Source organism: Heterodontus francisci, chromosome 17 (assembly GCF_036365525.1).
Source record: "Heterodontus francisci isolate sHetFra1 chromosome 17, sHetFra1.hap1, whole genome shotgun sequence".
Taxonomy (NCBI): Eukaryota; Metazoa; Chordata; class Chondrichthyes; order Heterodontiformes; family Heterodontidae; genus Heterodontus; species Heterodontus francisci.
In genome coordinates this window covers 76,033,505-76,054,089 of record NC_090387.1, presented here as the reverse complement: position 1 = coordinate 76,054,089, position 20,585 = coordinate 76,033,505, and the positions used below count along the sequence as shown (strand labels likewise).

General features: G+C 41.7%; 1 protein-coding gene across 3 annotated transcripts in view; it reads left to right on the top strand.

The window, feature by feature from the left end:
* The first annotated feature begins 562 nt into the window (after nucleotides 1–562).
* The window catches only part of amfra (autocrine motility factor receptor a), a 75,180-nt gene continuing 55,157 nt past the window's right edge, over nucleotides 563–20,585 (top strand). For 2 of the 3 annotated variants that reach the window (XM_068049718.1, XM_068049717.1), the window contains exons 1-2: nucleotides 563–1,075; nucleotides 16,930–17,022. In XM_068049718.1, coding sequence (XP_067905819.1) covers nucleotides 716–1,075; nucleotides 16,930–17,022 — 453 coding nt within the window. In that variant the 5' untranslated portion in view covers nucleotides 563–715. The remainder of the gene's footprint in view (nucleotides 1,076–16,929; nucleotides 17,023–20,585) is intronic. The other variant, XM_068049719.1, reaches the window with a different exon arrangement.

Genomic DNA, 20,585 nt, shown 5'->3' with positions numbered 1-20,585 from the left:
ATTTCTCTGCAGCACCTGTGGAAGAGCCTGTCACTCCAGAATTGGCCTTTATAGCCACTCCAGGCACTGCTTCACAAACCACTGACCACCTCCAGGCGCGTATCCATTGTCTCTCGAGATAAGGAGGCCCAAAAGAAATATAAAAACAAAACACTGCGAATGCTGGAAATCTGAAATAAAAGCAAAAATGCTGGAAAATACTCAGCAGGTCTGGCAGCATCTATGGAGAGAGAAGCAAACCACTACAATCTGTTTCCCGTCACTCAGACAATTTCGTATCCATGTTGCCACTGTCCCTTTTATTCCATGAGCTGTATCTTGGCTCATAAGTCTGTTGTGTGATACAACTGTAAAAATTAAAAATTAAAGCTGCCATGACCAGAAAAAAGAGCATCAATTGGAGTCAACATTTTTGTCATTATCCTCTTCCAATGAGATGTATTGATGACCCCAGGAATGACTGCCTAACTCGGTAACCATGGAGACTATCTCCATGACAGCTTTATCGGCACCCTTCAGGATGTTCTCTGACTTGTGATGACGTCTCATTCCGTCAGTTCCGGTTATTTCTACACACACTTTCCAGCTGTCGTCACTGAGTGTCGTTGGAGAATCCGTGGCTCGAGCGAAAGCCTGGAAGTTCTGGGTGGCCGCGCCCGGTCACTGGGGTAACGGCAGCGCAGTTGTAAGCCGCAGCCGGAGAGCCAGCCCGATCATGCCGCTACTTTTTCTCGAACGCTTCCCCTGGCCCAGCCTGCGAACCTACGCGGCCCTGAGCGCAGCGCTGTTGGCCACCAGCCTCTTCAGCGCCTATTCCCACATCAGCCTTCCGCTGGGCCAAGAGCCGAGTCCCGCCGCCCAACAGCCCGAGCTCGACGCCATAAGTGACAACCGGCCAACTGGGGCGGCCGAGGACAGCAACGTACGGAATAGCGTAGCAAATGCCGAGCACCACGGGCCCTCGGATCATGGTGAAGCCGAACTGGGACCTGCAAGCCGACCCGAGTGGGCCGAAGGCCACGGACTGGCGCTGGAGATGGCCTGGTACTTGGTGTCAGACGGCTGGTGTGTTTGGGTAAGTGTCTTGCTTCAACCGGGAAAGTATGCAACGAGAGGAGTTTTCTCGAAAGTCCCATACTTTTGAGGCAGGACGCTATTTACTTTTTAAGGAGAGTAGTTCTTTTGGATTCTTCCTAACACGCAACTTGTAGATGTGTGATTGAAACGTTAAAAGAAAAAAATGGTGACTACTTAGCAAAAATTTTTTTTAAAATATGGGAGCTGATAACGGAATAACGCAGTGCTCCCGTTGCCGCTCGTCTGTGTCTGAACGTTCCGGTCGTAATTCACGATTTTAATGAGTGCCCATAACGAGCAGCCTTTGTCTTTGGAATGAAAACAATTTTTTTTATTATCTGCTGTTGGATTTTTTTTGTGCTCTGGTGTCCGATGTCATTAAAACAGTATTTTTCCCTTTTTTTGTTATATATTAACGATTTGGAAGTGAGTGTAGGGGGCATAATCAAGAAGTTTGCAGACGACACAAAAATTGGCCTTGTGGTTGATAGCGAGGAGGCTGCAGGGAGATATCGATGGATACCGATGGTCAGGTGGGCAGAAAAGTGGCAAATGGAATTCAACCCGTAGAAGTGTGAGATGATGCATTTTGGGCAGTCCAATAAGGCAACGGAATACATAATTAATGGCAGAATACTGAGGGGTGTAGAGGAAGTGAGGGACCTTGGAGTGAATGTCCACAGATGCTTAATAAGGCATATGGAATCTTTTCCTTTATTAGCCGAGGTATAGAGTATAAGGGAAGGGAGGTTATGTTGGAACTCTATAAATGAATAGTTAGGCCACAACTTGAGTACTGCAGTTCTAGTCACCTCATTACAGAAAGGATGTAATTGTACTAGAGAGGGTACAGAGGAGATTTACGAAGATGTTGCTGGCACTGAAAAAATGCAGCTGTGAGGAAAGATTGGATAGGTTGGGGTTGTTCTCCTTCGAACAGAGAACACTGAGGGGAGATCTGATTGAAATGTACAACCTTTTGAGGGGCCTGGATAGAGTGGAGGTGAAGGGCCTGTTTTCCTTAGCAGAGAGGTCAGTGACTCGGGGCCATAGATTTAAAGGGAATGGTGGAAAGATTAGAGGGTAGATGAAAAAAAATTTCACCGAGGGTGGGTGGTCTGGAACTCACTGCCTGAAAAGGTAGTTGAGGCAGCAACCCTCAACTCATTTAAAACGTTTCAGGATATGCACCTCAAGTGCTGTAACCCAGAAGGCCATGGACCAAATGCTGGATGGTGGGATTAGGTTGGGTGGTTTGTTTTTTGGTTGGCACAGACACAATGGACCACATGGCCTCTTTCTGTGCAGTAAACTTATTATGATTCTATGAAAAACAACCTGCATGTAAACCTTTGTCAGTTGCTTAAATGTTCGTGCCACTTGGTGTAAATCTTTTGAAACAGAAATATTGACTTTGCAAACTTACTATGTGCAAGATTTGATTCTGCAAAAACTAATGGAAGACCCATTTTGTCTTTCAATATTGAGTTCAATATGTGCCCTTATGAAGTTTCAGGAAGTGTCCCATATAATCAGAGTATGACTTAAGGCTTCAAATATTCTTTGAATATTTTGGAAAGTGTTTCAGGCTAAGGACTGAATGTTAAGGGCAAAGGGTGAAATGTAATGTGAAAGACAAGATTTATATGATTATAGGAGATGAGGAAGAATTTCTTCTCTTGAAGAGTCGTGAATCTTTGGAATTGTCTACCTCGGGGAGCAGTGGTGGCTGGGTCATTGAATATATTCAAGGCTGAGATAGATGGATTCTTGAACTATAGGGGAGTCAAGTGTTCTGGGGAACGGTCAGGAAAGTGGAGTTGATGCCAAGATCAGATCAGCCATGATATTGAATGGTGGAGCAGGTTCGGGGGGCTGTATGGCCTACTCGTATTTCTTAGTTTGCTCACCACAATGTGAGAACATAACTGGAAATACTCTTCTAAAATAGTATATAACTTCAGGAAAGAAGGAATGTGGTATTGCATGAGTTAGAGAGTCAGAGTAATTACAGCACAGAAAGAGGCCAATCAACCCTTCGAGTCCATATCATCTGTAGAGCAATCCAATCAGTCCCATTCCCCCGCTCTATCCCCATAACCCTGCTCAAGTGCGCATCCAATTTTCTTGTGAAATGATTGCCTACAAGGCGGTGAAAGTGAAGACAGTGTGTTCCAGGTCATTACTGCTCACTGTGGTTTAAAAAAAAAAAAAAAATCCTCCTCACATACCTCCTGTATCTCTTGCCCCAAACCTTAAATCTGTGTCCCCTAGTCCTTGTACCATCAGCTAATGGGGACAGCTTTTCTTTAGCTATCTTATCTAAACCTGCAATGATCTTGTATGCTTCTGTCAAATCTCCCTTCAATCTCCTTTACTCTAAGGAGATCAAACCTAACGCCTCCAACGTAACCTTGTAGCTAAAATCCCTCAATCCTGCAACCACTCTGGTAAATCTCCAAACTCTTGAGTCGTTTAAGAAATATAATAGTTAAAGGTCAGTACTAGGACTACTCTTTTTTTAAAAATATATATTTTTGACTTGGTTGTTTGAATAGAGTAAAATTTCAAAATTTACTGATGCTAAACTTGGAAGAGTGGCAAACAGTGAGAATGATACCAGTTGACTGCAACAGGACGTAGATAGGCTAGCAGAATGGGAAGACAGTGGCAAATGGAATTTAATAGAAAAGTGTGAGGTGGTGCATTTTGGCAGAATGGATAGAGATAAGCGATATAGACTTAAAAGCACAGTTTTAAAAGTGATCGGGGCAGATGGACCTGGAGGATCATGTGTTAGATCTTTGAAGGTGGCAGGACATATTGAGAGAGTAGTTAGCAAAGCATATGGGATCTTGGGCTTCGTAAATAGAGGTATTGAGTTCAAAAGCAGGAACGCTATGCTGAATGTTTATAAAGCTCTGGTTAGGCCCCAGCTAGAGTATTGCGTCCAGTTCTGGTTGTCACACTTTAGGAAGAATGTAAGGGTCCTTGAGAGATTAACCAGAATGGCTCCAGGGATGAGGAAATTTAGCTGCAAGGTTACGTTGAAGAAGCTGGGGTTATTCTTGGAGCAAAGGAGACTGAAGGGAGACTTGATAGAGAGGTACAAGATTATGACAGATTTGGGTAGGATAGACAAAGAAAAGCTGGTCCCATTAGCTGATGGTACAAGGACTAGGGGACACAAATTTTAAGGTTTTGGGCAAGAGATGCAGGAGGGATGTGAGGAAGAACTTTTTTATGCAGCGAGTGATAATGACCTGTAAGTTGCTGCCTACGAAGATGGTGGAAGTGGAGACGATCAACAATTTCTAAAAGAAATTGGATGGGTACTTGAAGTAAATAAACTTGCAGGGTACGAGAATAGAGCAAAGGAATCGGACTGACTGGATTGCTCTACATAGAGCTGGCAGAGACTAGATGGGCTGAATGGCCTCCTTCTGGCCATAATGACACTATGACTGAGCTTCAGCATTGAAGAGTTATTCAGTAATGAAAACATCAACTCAGCTGCAACCATGATTTGCAGATTGCAACAAGAGGGAGCCAAAGAAATGTTTCGGCTTTATTAGTCGGAGATGACATTTCAAACCAACCCTTTAGGTGGTGAGCTGTTATGCATGCTTATTAAATAAATTTTGATATTCGCTTTTCCCCCTCCACCTGAAGGTGTGAATCCTTCTAAAAATACTCTGGTACCTTGTCCAAATAAATGGGTATAGTTGGAGATTTAAACCTGTGTTAGGGAGTCAAATAGCTATCACAATCAAGCTTGACTCTATCGTACCCCATGTCCATACATGTAAACACTCAACAGATGCATTGCGTTGTGATAGAAAGCCCTAACTCCTTTTTTTTCTTCCCTTTCCTTTGCTGTTGGTTTATATGCAAATCTTAATACCCCTTACCACTTCGCCAGCCAAGATCTCAAATCTGTAGATCAGGGATTGAATTCGGGACTTTCTGGTGGTCTTCATACGACACATGGAAGGAGAATTTATTCAATGATAGTTGTCTATTAAGTGAGATCAGAGCGAATTCACTTCGTACCTCATTCTTTCTCTACCAGTGCTCCAGTTAGGAGGGTATTTTTCCAGTTTGCAAGGTGTGTGGGCCATTGTTGTATCCATCCTAGAATCCTTGTGCCTTTGGTTAATAATTGTAGGAAATTCTTTGCTACAGGCAAAGTGACAGGTGATCAGCGAGTGTTAAACCAGGAAGTTACAGACCAGTAAGCCTGACATACATTAAAGGGAAAGCTCAAGAGCAGTGCTCACTCTGACAGCGTAAAATTCTACAAGCAGGAGACAACATTGATTTAGAAACAATACATCATCCTTTCGAATCGACTGAAATCCCTGAAATAGATAGCTAATTTTGGTGGGGGAGGGGGTGTAGTGGGGGGGGGAGAGGACTACCCAGTGGGCATTAGCTTTCTGTAGGCATTTGGTGGAGGTTCCACTTGTCAGGCTTTTAAGCTCCACATCTTTTTAAAAAAGATTTGAGTATTAATGTGATCTATTATGAAGTAGATTAATTTTTCAAAGCAGTGACTAGATGAGGGTAAAGCAGTTGAAGTCTACATGGACTTCAGTAAGGCTTTTGATAAGGTCCCGCATGGGAGATTGGTCAAGAAGGTAAGAGCCCATGGGATCCAGGGCAATTTGGCAAATTGGATCCAAAATTGGCTTAGTGGCAGGAGGCAGAGGGTGATGGTCAAGGGTTGTTTTTGTGAGTGGAAGCCTGTGACCAGTGGTGTACCACAGGGATCAGTGCTGGGACCCTTGCTGTTTGTAGTGTAAGGGGCAGGAGGTTTAGAGGGGATTTGAGGAAATATCTTTTCACTCAGAGGGATGTTGGAATCTGGAACGCACTGCCTGAAGAGGTGGTAGAGGCAGGAACCCTCAACATTTAAGAAGTATTTAGATGAGCACTTGAAACCCCACAGCATACAAGGCTACGGGCCAAGTGCTGGAAAATGGGATTAGAGTAGTTCTGTGCTTGATGGCCGGCACAGGCACGATGGGCCGAAAGGCCTGTTTCTGTGTTGTATAACACTATAAACTAATTATCTAGATTGAATCCCAATTTGACAGTCAAGAGCAGAAAGAGCCAATGAATGATAATTTGAGCCAGTTATATTTGCAGTTACATAGCGCCTTTCCAACCTCAGGATGTGCCAAAGCACTTTCGTCAATCAAGTCACTGTTGTAATGTAAGAAATACGGCAGCCAATTTGCACACAGCATGCTTCCACAAACAGCAATGTTATGACCAGATAATCTTTTTTTAGCGGTGTTGATTGAGATAAATATTGACCAGGAACACTCAATATGGGGGAAAAAAAAGTCTGTTGGGGGTGGTGGGAAGGAAGATGATTAAAATTAGTCAGATGCAACAGGAGCTTCTAATTTCCTGACAATTTTGTGGTATGTGACCCTGGCATCAAGCACTTGGTTTTTTATTCTCTTCTGAGCTAACCGAAACAAACACTAGGATCTGTTTTTAGGCTTTTTGATTAGAACTCAAACAAGTTATTTAGACCTTGTATAGATTATATGTGAGGCAAAGTTTAGGTATCCAACTTGAAAAACCTTGTTGTATTGGAGTGGGATCAGAGGATAGAGAGGATGATTCTCGAGCTCAGGTTATGAGTAGAGATTCTTGGACCTGAACTTGTTTATCAATCTTTTGCTCATGCAGGCATGATCCAGTTATTTACAATAGTGAGAAGCATAGTTGCCAGCCTAACCCTAACATGAAGGTTATTTGTCTGACTTGGACTGTGATTGCTAAACTGGAGGAATCAGGTTGAATATTAACAAGTACCAAGCAAGACTAGTTGAACACTCCTCACCATCCCACTGCCTCGCCAAAATATATAGGGAAAAGATTCCTAACAAAATCAATTAATTCAGGGTGGATTACCTTCAAATAAAATCTAGACAAAATGAAGAATTCTTTTGAGGAAGTAAAGGAACATATTGTATATATGGAATTTTGAGGCATTTCGTAAGTTGCCATACTTTAGGCTTAAAATTAAGTTACATAGCGTAACAGCATGTGTAGGAATTTGTTTAAAGGGAAACATTGAGTTTTTTGGGCTAGCAGGATATTTAAAAAAAAAATGACTCTCCGGGTCAGTGTTGGGACCATTTCTCTTTTCAAGGGACATCAATGGTCTGCACTTGGATATAGGGGGCATGAAAAAATTGTAAGTGTAGTGGTAATCTTTGAAGAAGCCTAACTGACTTCAGGAAGACATCTTCTTTGGCCTCCTTATCTCGAGAGACAATGGGTAAGTGCCTGGAGGTGGTCAGTGGTGTGTGGAGCAGCGCCTGGAGTGGCTATAAAGGCCAATTCTAGAGTGACAGGCTCTTCCACAGGTGCTGCAGAAAAATTTGTTTGTCGGGGCTGTTACACAGTTGGCTCTCCCCTTGCGCTTTTGTCTTTTTTCCTGCCAACTGCTAAGTCTCTTCGACTCGCCACACTTTAGCCCTGCCTTTATGGCTGCCCGCCAGCTCTGGTGAACGCTGGCAATTGACTCGCACGACTTGTGATCAATGTCACAGGACTTCATGTCACGTTTGCAGACGTCTTTATAACGGAGACATGGACGGCCGGTGGGTCTGATACCAGTGGTGAGCTCGCTGTACAATGTGTCTTTGGGGATCCTGCCATCTTCCATGCGGCTCACATGGCCAAGCCATGATCTTTTGAAGAAGCCTAACTAACTTCAGGAAGACATAGACAGTTGCTAAATTGGGCAGATAGGTGCCAGATGAAATTTGATGCAGGGTGTTAAATTTTGGAAGGAAGGGTAAGGAGAGGTCAAATACAGTAGATGCTAAAACTTTAAAAGGCAGAGAGAAGCAGAGAGATAATGGTTCGGGTACCCAAATCTTTAAAAGTGGCAGCAAAAGGTATTGAAACTGCTTTAAAAAAACACTGGGTTTCTAGGTTTTATTTAAAAAAACAAGTGTGGCAAAAGGGCTGGGGAATGGGACTATTTCTTTTCGGAGAGATACAGATGTAATGGGTCATATTGCCAACTTCTGTGCTGTACAGTTCTGATTTAGAGGACACAGTTGAAGGTTTTATGGGTAAGTATAAAGTCATACAATCAAATAAGATGTAGGACAAAATAGTTCCTTTGCTGCTGAGGGAAGCCTGTTGACTGTGAAGAACGAGTATGCAAGATTTAATATTGGAATATTTTAAATATGAAGACATTTAAATTACCCTTGGCAGTTAGGGAATATATTTGCAGAGATTTCCCTCCGAAGATTGTTAGAGTCGATGATTGTGTTGGTTTAGTGTGCAGAAGAAGCAGATTTGATGGGCTAATTGGCCTTTCCTTAACTCCTTGCTATTTTAGTTTGGTAAGCTATTTCAGGAAAACACATGTAGTTCAACTTGTAGGGTTTTGTATGGCCAGGGTATATTGTGCTAAATTGAGCACTGTAATAGCAATAGGATGCTGAGGAAGTAGTTGAGCTGTGAAAGTGAATCCTTGAAGGGTTGATCATCTTCAGCTTAACTTATTTGTTGCCAGAGCTGTTTTAATGATTTCTGAAACTTGATTGCAAACAGTGTTTTTGATGCTCCAAAGACTTTATTTTGGACCATGTGTTGGTCAAGAATTCCCAAGTGTGCTGCGATATATAGCTGTGATCATTTGTTCTCCGGTTCCAGCCCAGCATAATTACTGCTCCTTTAGGAGGTATTATCATTCAGTGGTAACAGTTCAAGTGGTTTGTCATAATGAAAAACAAAGTGCATCAATGACAGCAACACCTCAAAAAGTCAGCAGTTTTTGTGATTTAAATGTGATTACCCGCAGCTTTGCTGGCTGATATTTTTCAATGGTTGTAAAACAATAACACTGGCTATTTTTGTGTTGTTTTGGATGGTATGTGCCAACTGAGTGTCACATTGCTTTTGTGTCTAGATAAGAACTACAATTAACTAAATTTTATAGAGATTGTATGCCGGTCACTGCTATTGGTGGGTTTTTCTTTTTGGTCAACTGGATATCTGAAATGCATAGACAGACATTTTTAAATCTCTAAACAAGGGGTTTCTAACTTTTTCGCATGGTGGGGGGGATGGGGTAGCACATTACAATTTTTGTCCTTCATAGAGGGCCAGGGAGAAAATTTCAAAAAGAAAAAGGCGTTAAAATTTTTCGTTATTAATGAAAGCAATAACGTGCATTTTTGTGAAGAAGCTTTAAATGAGAAGACTAAGTTATTGCCTTACTTTCTCATCACTGTGTTGAACAATGATTTAGAGACAAACCTGGCTTTGTTTTTGCTTACATAAATGTTCAATCTTTGCCCAAGCACCTGAGGTAGCGATGCAGAGGATTCAGATACATGGTCATCTGTCAGGAGTGATGCTGATATCTTTCTCTCCCCTCTCCCTCCACTCTGCATCTGTCACCCCCCTGTTTTCTGTGTGTCTCCCCCCTCTGGCTGCTTTGCCCCTCTCCCTGCCCCCATTTTTCAATCAGCTCAGGCCGCTTACCCAACCAGTAAAGCACTGTTGAGCATTCTGCTGCTTATTCAGTCAGAACTACATTCTGCAATAAGGCAGTGGCTTGCAGCATTATTTACAACTGTGCAGAATCCCATCCAGTGGTGTTGGATCTATCCTTCCAGGTTCCATTCGCAAGCCAGGCTTTCTGATTAATCAACAACAGTGTTTTTGAATGCTGCAAGCTCCAGTGCTGCATTGCCAGGTCTGATGCAAAGGTTTGATTTTCTTTGAACTTCCTTCCTTCACAGACTTGGATCTACTGCTTACTTCTCTCTTTTTCTGTTTTCCTCCCCACCTCTTTTCACCCCCCCCCCCCCCCCACAATCTCAAGGATGAAAATGACTAGTTAGTAATTAATCAATACCACCTACTGAAGCTGATATATCACCTTTAATGTTGAAAAAATGTCCCAAGCCACTTCAGACATATAATCAACAAAAAATCAACTGTTGAGCAGAAGGACCTTTGGGTTGGGGGATCTTGGTTTAAGAGCTAGGTTGTAAAGAGATCTTAAAGGAGGAGAGGGAGGTAAGGAGGGATTTGCAGATAGTGGGGTCTAGACTACTGAAGGAATGGCTGCTAAGGATGTTGGGTTGAAAGAATGTAGTGGGCAGGAGAGCAGTGGTTGTAAAAGAGGCCGGATTCAAAGAAATGGAGAGTTTGGGGACTGGGGGCTTTAGGGCTGGAGGTGGTTGAGGGGTGAGATCATGAAGGTATGTAAAGACAAAGATGAGAGTTTTGCCGTTGAGGTTTTTGGGGACTGCATGCCAATGTGGTTAACAAGGCCAGGAATATGGGTGGGCAGGACCTGATTATGGGATAAGAAACAGGCAGCAGAGTTTTGGATGAGCTGAAGTTTATAATGGGTGGAGCTTGGGAGGATGGTTTGAAGAGCACTGGAATAGTCAAGTCTGGAGGTAACCAAGGCATGAACGTAGCGTTCAACAGCAGACGAGCTGAGCTGGGTGTTGGCAGGCAATCTTTGTGATAGGCAGGATATGAGATTGGAAGTTCCGCTTTGTATTAAATAAAACAGTGAGGTTCCAAGCAGTCTGGTTTAGTTTAAGAGGGGTATGAAAATGGTAAGGGTACAGGATTTGTGATGGGGACCAAAGATGATGATGCCACTCTTCAGTGTTCAATTGAAGGAAATTGCTGGTCTTCCAAGACTGGCCACTCAATTTTGGGTTGACAGTTTTAGGGGAGGAATTTTGACTAGTTTTTGCATTACTGTTTGCTTACCGTAAGTGTGACTCGTCTAATCTGTTATTTTCAGACAGTGCTGTGAAATGTCCCATTTTTGCAGCAGGTTGTTCATAAAGCAGGGCTAAATTATATCTGTTCAGGGTTTCTGGCCCTATATCAGACATTTGGAATTTCTTGCATTGAAATTTGACCCCATATACCTTGGTGCATCACCAAACAAGTTCCAACTGTAATGTAGGCTTGGAAAAAATCAGTAATGGTCCACCTCCACTTGTTCTGCTTTTCTTGAGTTAACTAACCATTCATATTCCCTTCTGTTGTAAATTAAAACAGTAAAATGACATTAAACAAACACAATTGTTATTGCGTTTATTATTTGATGAGTAAGACTAACTAGTGACATAAAGTGGGAAGTTGCTGTGAATGGACAGTACAGTTGTGGTAGTGGTAAATGACTTGTGGAACAAAGCTTGGTAATGGAGTCCATTTGTAACGTCTTCAAATAGTTCCAGATCTAAAGCCATTGTTTTGGTCGTACGTAAAATTTAATCAAGCAATTGGCTTCAGCAAACTTCATCCAATTTTCTATATACTCTAAATGCTGCTTATTATAGTGGGTGAGCTAAGCTTTTACTTATAATTTTAAGACTTATACTGCAATAAAACAGCTTAAATTTCTGTGGTCCAAATTAACTAACTTGTTCCTAAATAAAATGTGTACTGTACGCATGTCCTAAGTAATCAACTGATAGCTAGTTGGCAGTGAGTTACTAGATTGTAATCAGTAGTACAAGAGCAAAATACAGCAGATGCTGGAAATCTGAAAGGTCATTGACCTGAAAATTTAACTCTGTTTCTCTCTTGAGAGGCTGCCAGACCTGCTGAGTATTTCCAACATTTTCTATTTTTGTTGTCAGTAAAATTGTTTATCAACACAGAGATTGAATTTCAACCTTTAACTCCGTATCAGTTATCTCCGGTACAAAAACAAAAAGTGCTGGAAATACTCAGCAGGTATGCTGCATCTGTGGAGAGAAAAGCAGGGTTAACATTTCAGGTCTGACCTTTCTTCAGAACTGGCAACGGTTAGAAAAGAATTAGGTTTTAAGCAAGTGAAGGAGGTGGGTGGAGGAAGAGAACAAAGGGGAAGGTGTTTGATAGGACAGGAGAGATTAAATAACAGAGCTGTCCTGGGACAAAGGCAAAGCGTGTGTTAATGCTTGTGGTGGAAGACAAAGCATTAGTCCAGGGAGACGTAATAGCAGAATAATGAGCAGTTGTCTCCTTATAAATTATATACAATGCATATTTGTACCAGCATTGACTCTCATTACTGACTCTTCAGGTCCAGAAATATCTCCTGATTTCTATTAAAATATTTTAAACTTTTATTGCTTTATTTTCTGTAACTTTAGACTGTCAGACATGAATCATGACTTATATCCCCTCCTAGACACCTTAAATCTGTGTTAAGTGCCATTAGAATGATCTAAAAATCAAATTTTTTTGTGAGTAGTTGCATTTTGTGGTAGCCCTCAATAGCTCAGTGGGTTTGGGCAGTGAATAGTTTAACCTTGCAGACAGGAAAGTCCTAGGTTTGATTTCTGACCTATACTGAATTAACTGATCTCAGTCATTTGATAGTATGGATAGTATGCCCCAAGATTAAGGAAGAGAAAACTGGGCAGGCCTTCCATTCCTTGGTTGTGATATCCCCATTGGCAGTGGACACTTGGATAAAAAGCTGCCAATTGGAGGGTGCCCAGTGTCTGTGGAAATGTGACCCAGCAATACATGACACCATTGAGAGAAGAGTCAAAAAACACATTTCAAAAAATCTTGTGAATTAATTGTGTTCATTAAAAGTACATCAGGGAGTATTTTACACAAAATAAACTGAGGTGGCACTTAGTGCACGGTTCAGGTGTTGCATGCTTGAGTTATTTCTGCTGCAGCGTGACTGCTTTATTTTACATAACATTCTGGTCCCAAATGTATGTTGTACACCAATCAGCTGTTTGCATCTGAAAAGCATAGAGCAGGTGTGCTGAGTGCACTTGTGCTTAGATACAATGAAAGGGTTTATTGACGTATGAGCTGAAGATATTTTCTTTCCAGCAGTAGTTATTTTGTCCACTGCAATTTGACCCTTGGCAAAGTAGGCCCCAAAACTGAAAGCACTGTTTGAACCCCAAGTGTGACTGTGTTGTACAGTGCTTGTAAACCTGTTCTGTGTTGTAGTGTTTAGCAAACCTGTAACAGTGTTGAGTGTAAATTGGGTTATCTGATGCACAGAAACTATTTGATATACATGCACCTGTCCCTGGAATGGCATCTAGTGTTACATGAACAAATTTACCTCATTTATGATTGCGTTTGCATCTGATAAATTCACAGGTTTAATCTTACTTTCTCATTAGCATTCTGATGCTGGAACTATTCTCAGCTTGGAATTTCTCCCAAGTGTCAATATCTGCTGGGCCATGTGCAGATACTGTACATTTCCTGGGTCAGGTTTTAGTTTTGGTTTAGTTTAGTTTAGAGATACAGCACTGAAACAGGCCCTTCGGCCCACCAAGTCTGTGCCGACCATCAACCACCCATTTTATACTAATCCTACACTAATCCCATATTCCTACCCCATCCCCACCTGTCCCTATATTTCCCTACCACCTACCTATACTAGGGGCAATTTATAATGGCCAATTTACCTACCAACCTGCAAGTCTTTTGGCTTGTGGGAGGAAACCAGAGCACCCGGAGAAAACCCACGCAGACACAGGAGGAACTTGCAAACTCCACACAGGCAGTACCCAGAATTGAACCCGGGTTGCTGGAGCTGTGAGGCTGCGGTGCTAACCACTGTGCCACTATGCCGCCCTATACCCTCTTGGGTGAGAGTTGTTCAAATTAGTGCAGTTGGCTCTGTAGTAAGTTGTTGCCTCGAGTGTTGGAATGTCAGTTTATGCCTGCAGCTCCCTGTGCCATACATTTGTAGATGGCCTGTGTTTCACCTCAGAATGGAATAGCGAATGAACTACTTAAGAGGAAAATGGTTCCGAAAGCTAAGTTAATTAAAAATGAAACCTGAAACAGATTTCCCATGACATAATGTTAGCTGCGAGAGAATAGTGCAGTGCAGAAATAAACAAGGTAAGAATTGTGCTTCAGCATTGAGGTCTAAGGATATTTGGAGTAATGCAAAACTCAGCCCATAGGAGTTTGTTAATTGGAAGGGCCCTCAGCTACAAAACTTGCAACTTGCTTCCTTGATTCTCTGCTGTCCCAGTTGCTTGATTACCCTCCTGACCTGATTTTGCGTTCTCAGCCCCACATTTGCTAATGCCATCAACTTTCTTTCCTCTGATATCCTTACTACTTTCAAAACTGCCATTATCATCTCCTCAAAACTGCTATTATCAAACTGCTCCTCAAGAAACCCATCACCAACATCTCCGTAATATCCATTGACTTCCTCGTATTCAACCTTGCTTTTCTTTTCAGAGTTCTGGAATGTTCACAACTGTCATTGGCTTACAACTGTGTTCATGCATTTTCCCCAGATTCTTGTTTAAGATGCTCGCTGACATTCACCAACACAGAACCAAGGCTGCACTAGTCAGTCAGAAATAACATTTTGCATGACTGTTAGTGGCTCTCTGTCCTTTTATTCTACCACCTTTGACACCATTTGCCATTTTATCACCTTTTTAGTGTCTCTCCCTTACATTCCATTTCTGTGGTAGTGCTCTCTCTGGGTTCCAGTAAAACCTGTTACATTGTGGACATTACATTGCCTTCAACACCACCTTCTACCTGTATCCATGTGGTAATTTCTGATGTGCCTCCATCCTTGGTTCCCTTCCCTTCACCTCTGTTTAGTTCGATGGCCCTCTGTCTTCTGTGTCAGCTGTTTTAGTTTTATGCCCAGGTATTGGGCACACCGTCTAGGGTAATGCTTGATTTGGGGTCATTTTTGATGTATACTCTAAAACATTTAAGGTCTCATGGCACTCTTCAAAGAAGAGCATAGAGCTTCCCCTGTGTCCCAGTCAGCAGTCCTCCCACAATCAACATTAGTTATCCAAAATAAATGACAACACTTTAAGCTAATTAGGTGTATCTGAAGCATTTCAGAAGTTTCTGACAGACATATTCTATGCAGATATAAGTTCATTTATATTCTTGCATGCTATTCTTGATACAATCTGGTAGCATAGGTTAACTTTTTTGTGTGGGGTCAACTTGCACATGTGTGTTGGTAACACAAATTCTACACCTGTATCTTTTCCATCAATCCAAAGGCCATTGTTGCTCACTCCATCTTCCTAAGTCACAAAGATGTGGATAAGTTAAGATTTCTTCCAGCTTAATGTTAGAATGACAAAAGATATTCTGTTTAACTCTAACCAGCGACTATTGTCTCTGGCCTTGACTCAATCAGTTTTATCAGCTGCCACCTCAGGCTGAGGAAGGAGGTATAGAATTTTACTATATAGTCTTGGAACTTGATTCCCGCCCCCACCTCCCAGCCAATATCTGATCTGTTAACAAGCCTGCTTTATTCTACTTTGACAGCACTGCCTAACTCCAGTCCTATCTTCCCCACCTTGCCAAAACTCTAGCCCTTTCTTTCTAACACTATCCTAACTGGTCTCAACCATCCTCTAGTTGCAATTGATTCAAATGCTACAGTCCACGTTTTTATCCACGCAAAGCCTTCAAAGTCCCATGTTCTATCAATTGCATTCCATCCAAGCTCCAGTTGCTCCTAATGTCTCAATAATTTGACTTTGTTCTTGTTTTTGAATTCCTCTGTGACCTCACTGTAATCTACCTTAATCCCTATACGCACCCTCTGTTTCTCTTAATGCAAGGCTACTCCTTGTCTCCCTGCACTCCCCCTGCCCTCCCCCCCCCCCCCCCCCCCCCCCGCAAGTTCCACCGCTGGTGACCACTCGTTTAACTACTTAGCTGTCATCTAGAACATTGTTTTAGGGCTCCATTCTAAGTCTTGACACTGAAAGAACAGAAATGGAGTCCAAGAGAATGTGACTGGAATAATATAGGTCAATGCACGAGTTGCGTTTAGCAATGATAAACATGAAAGATCTATTTTTTTAACCATTGTACACTCCTGCAGGTCATTGAAGCTGTAGCCACAGAACTGTTCAAGGTAGTCTTAGATGAGCTGCATAATCCTTCTGTGCAAGGTGCCATCTGACCAGGGCAAAGCAGATAATCTCCACCTATTACCGTTATTCCTGCATTGCATTGGTCAGATCCTGAGTGGATTAGAGTTTGACGGCCCAGGAACCTGAGGGAGGCCACGAGGTAGACATGGAAAGGAAGGTAACTGGCTCCTCCTAGAAAGCAAATTTTCAATTCTCCCATTATATTTTGCTTCCACTGCGCAATTTGCAAGCCCATTCCAGTTGATGATCACTCTTGTATGAAGCAATACTTCTCAACATCAATTCTAAATTTGGTTGCCGTTGTCAGTTTGGACCTGTGTTCCCTTGTCCCACTTGTCGTTTAAGTTCAAGTATTCTGAATTTGCCATCTCCATGCCATTTACTATCTTGCATACTAGTGATTCTGAAGGAAGTGTCTCCATTCACTTATAACTGCCCTGTGATACTAGAAATCAGTTTCTTGGTTCTTTTCTACACCATACCAGGGTTTGAAAATGATAGTGTAGGAGTGAAATTCATTATCTTACACAGCATTGTAATAAAGGATTGAATACTAACTGCTATTCCAGTTTTATTTGTGTATTTGTTGTAAAATGTTTCATCTTGACTTTTATTTTTATTTTATTTAGAGATACAGCACTGAAACAGGCCCTTCGGCCCACCAAGTCTGTGCCGACCAACAACCACCCATTTATACTAACCCTACACTAATCCCATATTTGCTATCGCCTCCCTACACTAGGGGCAATTTACAACGGCCAATTTACATATCACCTGCAAGTCTTTGGATGTGGGAGGAAACCGGAGCACCCGGCGAAAACCCACGCAGCCACGTGGGTTGTATGGAGCACTTCCAGTTAGACTAAAGTCGTGCTCTTAATAACGTGATGCTTGTTTCATTTGCCAGGTGCTGGTGAACACTGCCTGTTGTTTTCTAATGTTGATTGGCAAGCTGATCCAGTACATGGTCTTCGGAACACTGCGGGTCAGTGAACGACAGGTAAGGGTTGCCTTTTAAGACTGCAAGAAGAAATGGATCGATCTTATAATCCCATTTTTTTATAGCAGCGCCTTGGGACGTTTTAGTACATTAAAGGCAGTATATAAGTACAAATTGTTGTAAACAGGAGAATATCCATTTACTACAATTATTTTTTTAAATACACCAATTAAAGATGGGTTTCTGGAACACAGATGCCAGGTGCACCTTCATATGTTGCCCTCTGTACATGGTAGTAGAAAGGAAAGCAGTAACCGTTAGCAGCAAGCAAAATGTTACCACCTTTCTGATATGCACACTGGAAGCGCGATGATACAAACATTGGATTAACTCTGAAGAGTTATGAAAAACTGCCTTTGTCTTTTAAAAAAAAAATTAACCTTTATTTTTTTTTTAAAGTAAACAATGATCCCAAAATGGCCACTGAAGGAAAGGAAAGCCTTTGTGTACTCAAACTGTCTGACTAAGACAACTCTTTAAAGTGCAGGGGTGTCAATTGCACCCCATCATAAAAACATTCCAGAATTGCATGTTGTCTTCTGAAACAAAGGTATGAAGTAGCCACATCCTGAGCCATTGTGTGATCATCATGGGGAAGAGTTGAGAATGTCTTCTGCCAAGAGATGAGAGGTAACACAGCTTTACCTTTTTAAAAAAAAAACAGCCTAAAGTCAGAGAGAGAGAGAGAAGTAAGATCTAGCTTCTTGTGTTCCAGCAAGTCAGAAGGCATGTGCCCTGCTGCAGAACCCTACATCTACATTATACAGCAGTGAGAACTAAAAGTGACCTGCCATCTTCAACTGAACCTTCAATCAGGAGAAAAAGCTACAATCATCTCAGGCCTGCACCCGTCGCGAAGTTCGTTTCCAAGAGAATTCAACAGGTTTATAGTGACTTTCCCCCACCCACCCACCATTAAAAGTCACCTTCCTTTCTTTCCCTTCTCTGTCTGTCTCTTGTGTGCATGCGCATGAGCGGATGGGTGAGTGGATGCGGTTGTGACATTTCAGAGCATGACTGGCTTTTTTTTTTAACCGTGTGTCTGTCTTAAACTTGGTTTTTCATGTTTGTGCTTTTGGACAGAACTGTTCATTATTCTGCCATTAACACTTTCTCTGGACTAATGCTTTGTCTTTCACCACAAGTATTAGCACTCCCTTTGCCTTTGTTCCATGATATCTTTGTCGTTTAATTTTTCCTGCCCTCTGCCCTATCTCTCACACCTTCCGTTTTGTTCTCCTTTTCTGGCCCCCCAGTTCACTTGCTCAACACATATTATATTTCTAACTTTTTCCAGTTCTGATGAAAGATCACATACCTGAAACATTAACTCTGTTTCGCTCTCCTGTTAAGAGTGCTTCCATTTTTTTGTTAAATTCTGAAGTTTTGGGTTTTAAAACTGAAATGGAGTCCATGGATTTTGCTTTACATGGGACACTGAGGAGTCTGGATTTTAAGTAGTTACTGGAAGGCACCTGTCTTCAAATAATGGCCCAGCAGGGGTTGTTTTTTGACTTGGGGAAACTGTTTACTAAGAAGTGACAGGTCAAGATTTATAGGGGTCAGGAGGCTTGATTCTTGTGTCATTGGTTTTGGTTTCGCTTTGGACAGTGAGTTGGGATATGGAAAATGGTTTGAAAAGACAATTGGAGAAAACTTGCCAACGGAGCACCACCCAGCTCTTTGAAGAAGCCTGCCAGTTTTCCATCTCGAGAAGCTGCGAAGCAATTATAAGAAACTACCTGAAACCCCTGTTACTGCATTTTCCCTGGAAAGCCTGCCCAAACTGATCATCAGCAGTGCCTGTCATGAACTGTGCTAGGAAGATCCCAGTGACAGCTGTCTGTACATATTTGGGATGCCAAACCAGGAAAGAACTTCTGACGTTTTTTCACATCTCCTTTTTCTTCAAGAATTAACAAGTATTTTGGCCAACTTTTTTTTTTATACTGGAGCTCAAGAGTGAATCTATTTTTTTTTGGTTAACTAGTGTACGTGTGTGTGAGGACTAAGGTAAAAAGGGAACTTTTATATTTCGATGTGTGTTTATGCTTTTCTGCATTACTGGTTAAGACTTGTTTTATAATAGACTGATAATTTTGTTGTTTATTAAAGAAACCTGATTGGTGTGCTTTATTCTAGGATAGAAATAGAGCCTGACCATATCAGTAAGTGGGAAAAAGTGTAAATAAATATTGTGACATGTTGAGAAGTGGAACTAGAATAAACAGTACACTCCTCCTGTCCTCAGTCAAAACATTCCACAGATGCTGCCAGACTTGCTGATTATTTCCAACACTGTTTTTATTTCAGATTTCCAGCACCCGGAGTATTTTGCTTTTATTTTAATCTTGAGTTCAGATCCCTCCATGGCCTTGCCTCTCTATTACCCATAACTCTGAGAAATTTGTGTTCCTCCAGTTCTGGCCTCTTGTGCGTTCCTGTTTTCCTTTGCCCCACCATTGGCAGCTGTGCCTTCAGCTGTCTGGCCCCAGGCTGTGGAATTACTTCCCCAAACTTCACTGCCTCTCTATGACTCATTCTCTTCCTTTGAAACTCTCCCTACGCACCTATCCCCTTGACCAAGCTTTTGGTTGTCTGTCATCTTTTGATGTGGCTTGGTGTCATATTTTGTCTTGTAATGTTGCCGTACAGCACCTTGGGAATGTGTTGGTGCATTCAAGCTGCTAAACAAATGCAAATTGTTCTAAGTATGGAATTTATATACTTTTGTAACACCAATCCAGAGAACTACCAGAGGAAATTACTAGTGTAGTGTCAACTCACCTTTCTAAGCCTATAAAAGTATTCAACATAGTTAAGCTTTCTGATAAATATTGTACCAGTGTTTTGAAATGTTGCATCTAACATCTATGAAATAAGTAGGTGCCATGTTAAATTGTCCCTTTCTGTCCATTTCTGTCCATTTAAAATTTGCAAGTGTATTTCACAAGCTGCTGATTTCAACTACTAAGACATAATTTGAGAATCGTACAAAATCCACAATCAAAAACCTTCTTGCTTTGCAACTTGTATAGAACACTCTTTCTTTCTTGAAAGATGTTGTATTGATTGGTACGGATGAGTTGATGCTTCCAACATTGTGTCATTCTGATGCCTGTATCTGATTTACATACATGCTATCTTCTCATAGACTGATGAATACAACTGTGTGTTGCTTTTTCAAGGATATTAAAGATCCTTGTGTTAGTAAACTAGTTAAAAATATTTCATGCCCCTGAGCTTTACAAGCCAGATTGTAGAAATTCCCACATGTAAAAACAAGTAGTATGCGGAAGTTGGATACTACCTTTGCAATAGTGTGTGCAGTTATTTTGTCTCCAAGAATATGTTCAAAGTATTTTGTGTACTCGGGTACCACACACCCACATACTTATTTTTCTTATCCCTGTCTTACCAGACAGCCCAGATATGTATACTGGTCGAGTACTACTAGAGTAGATTGCTACCCTGCAATGTGGAAAATTGCCCAGGTATGTCCAGTACACACAAGGCAGGACAAGTCCAACCCAGCCAATTACCACCCCATCAGCCTACTCTCA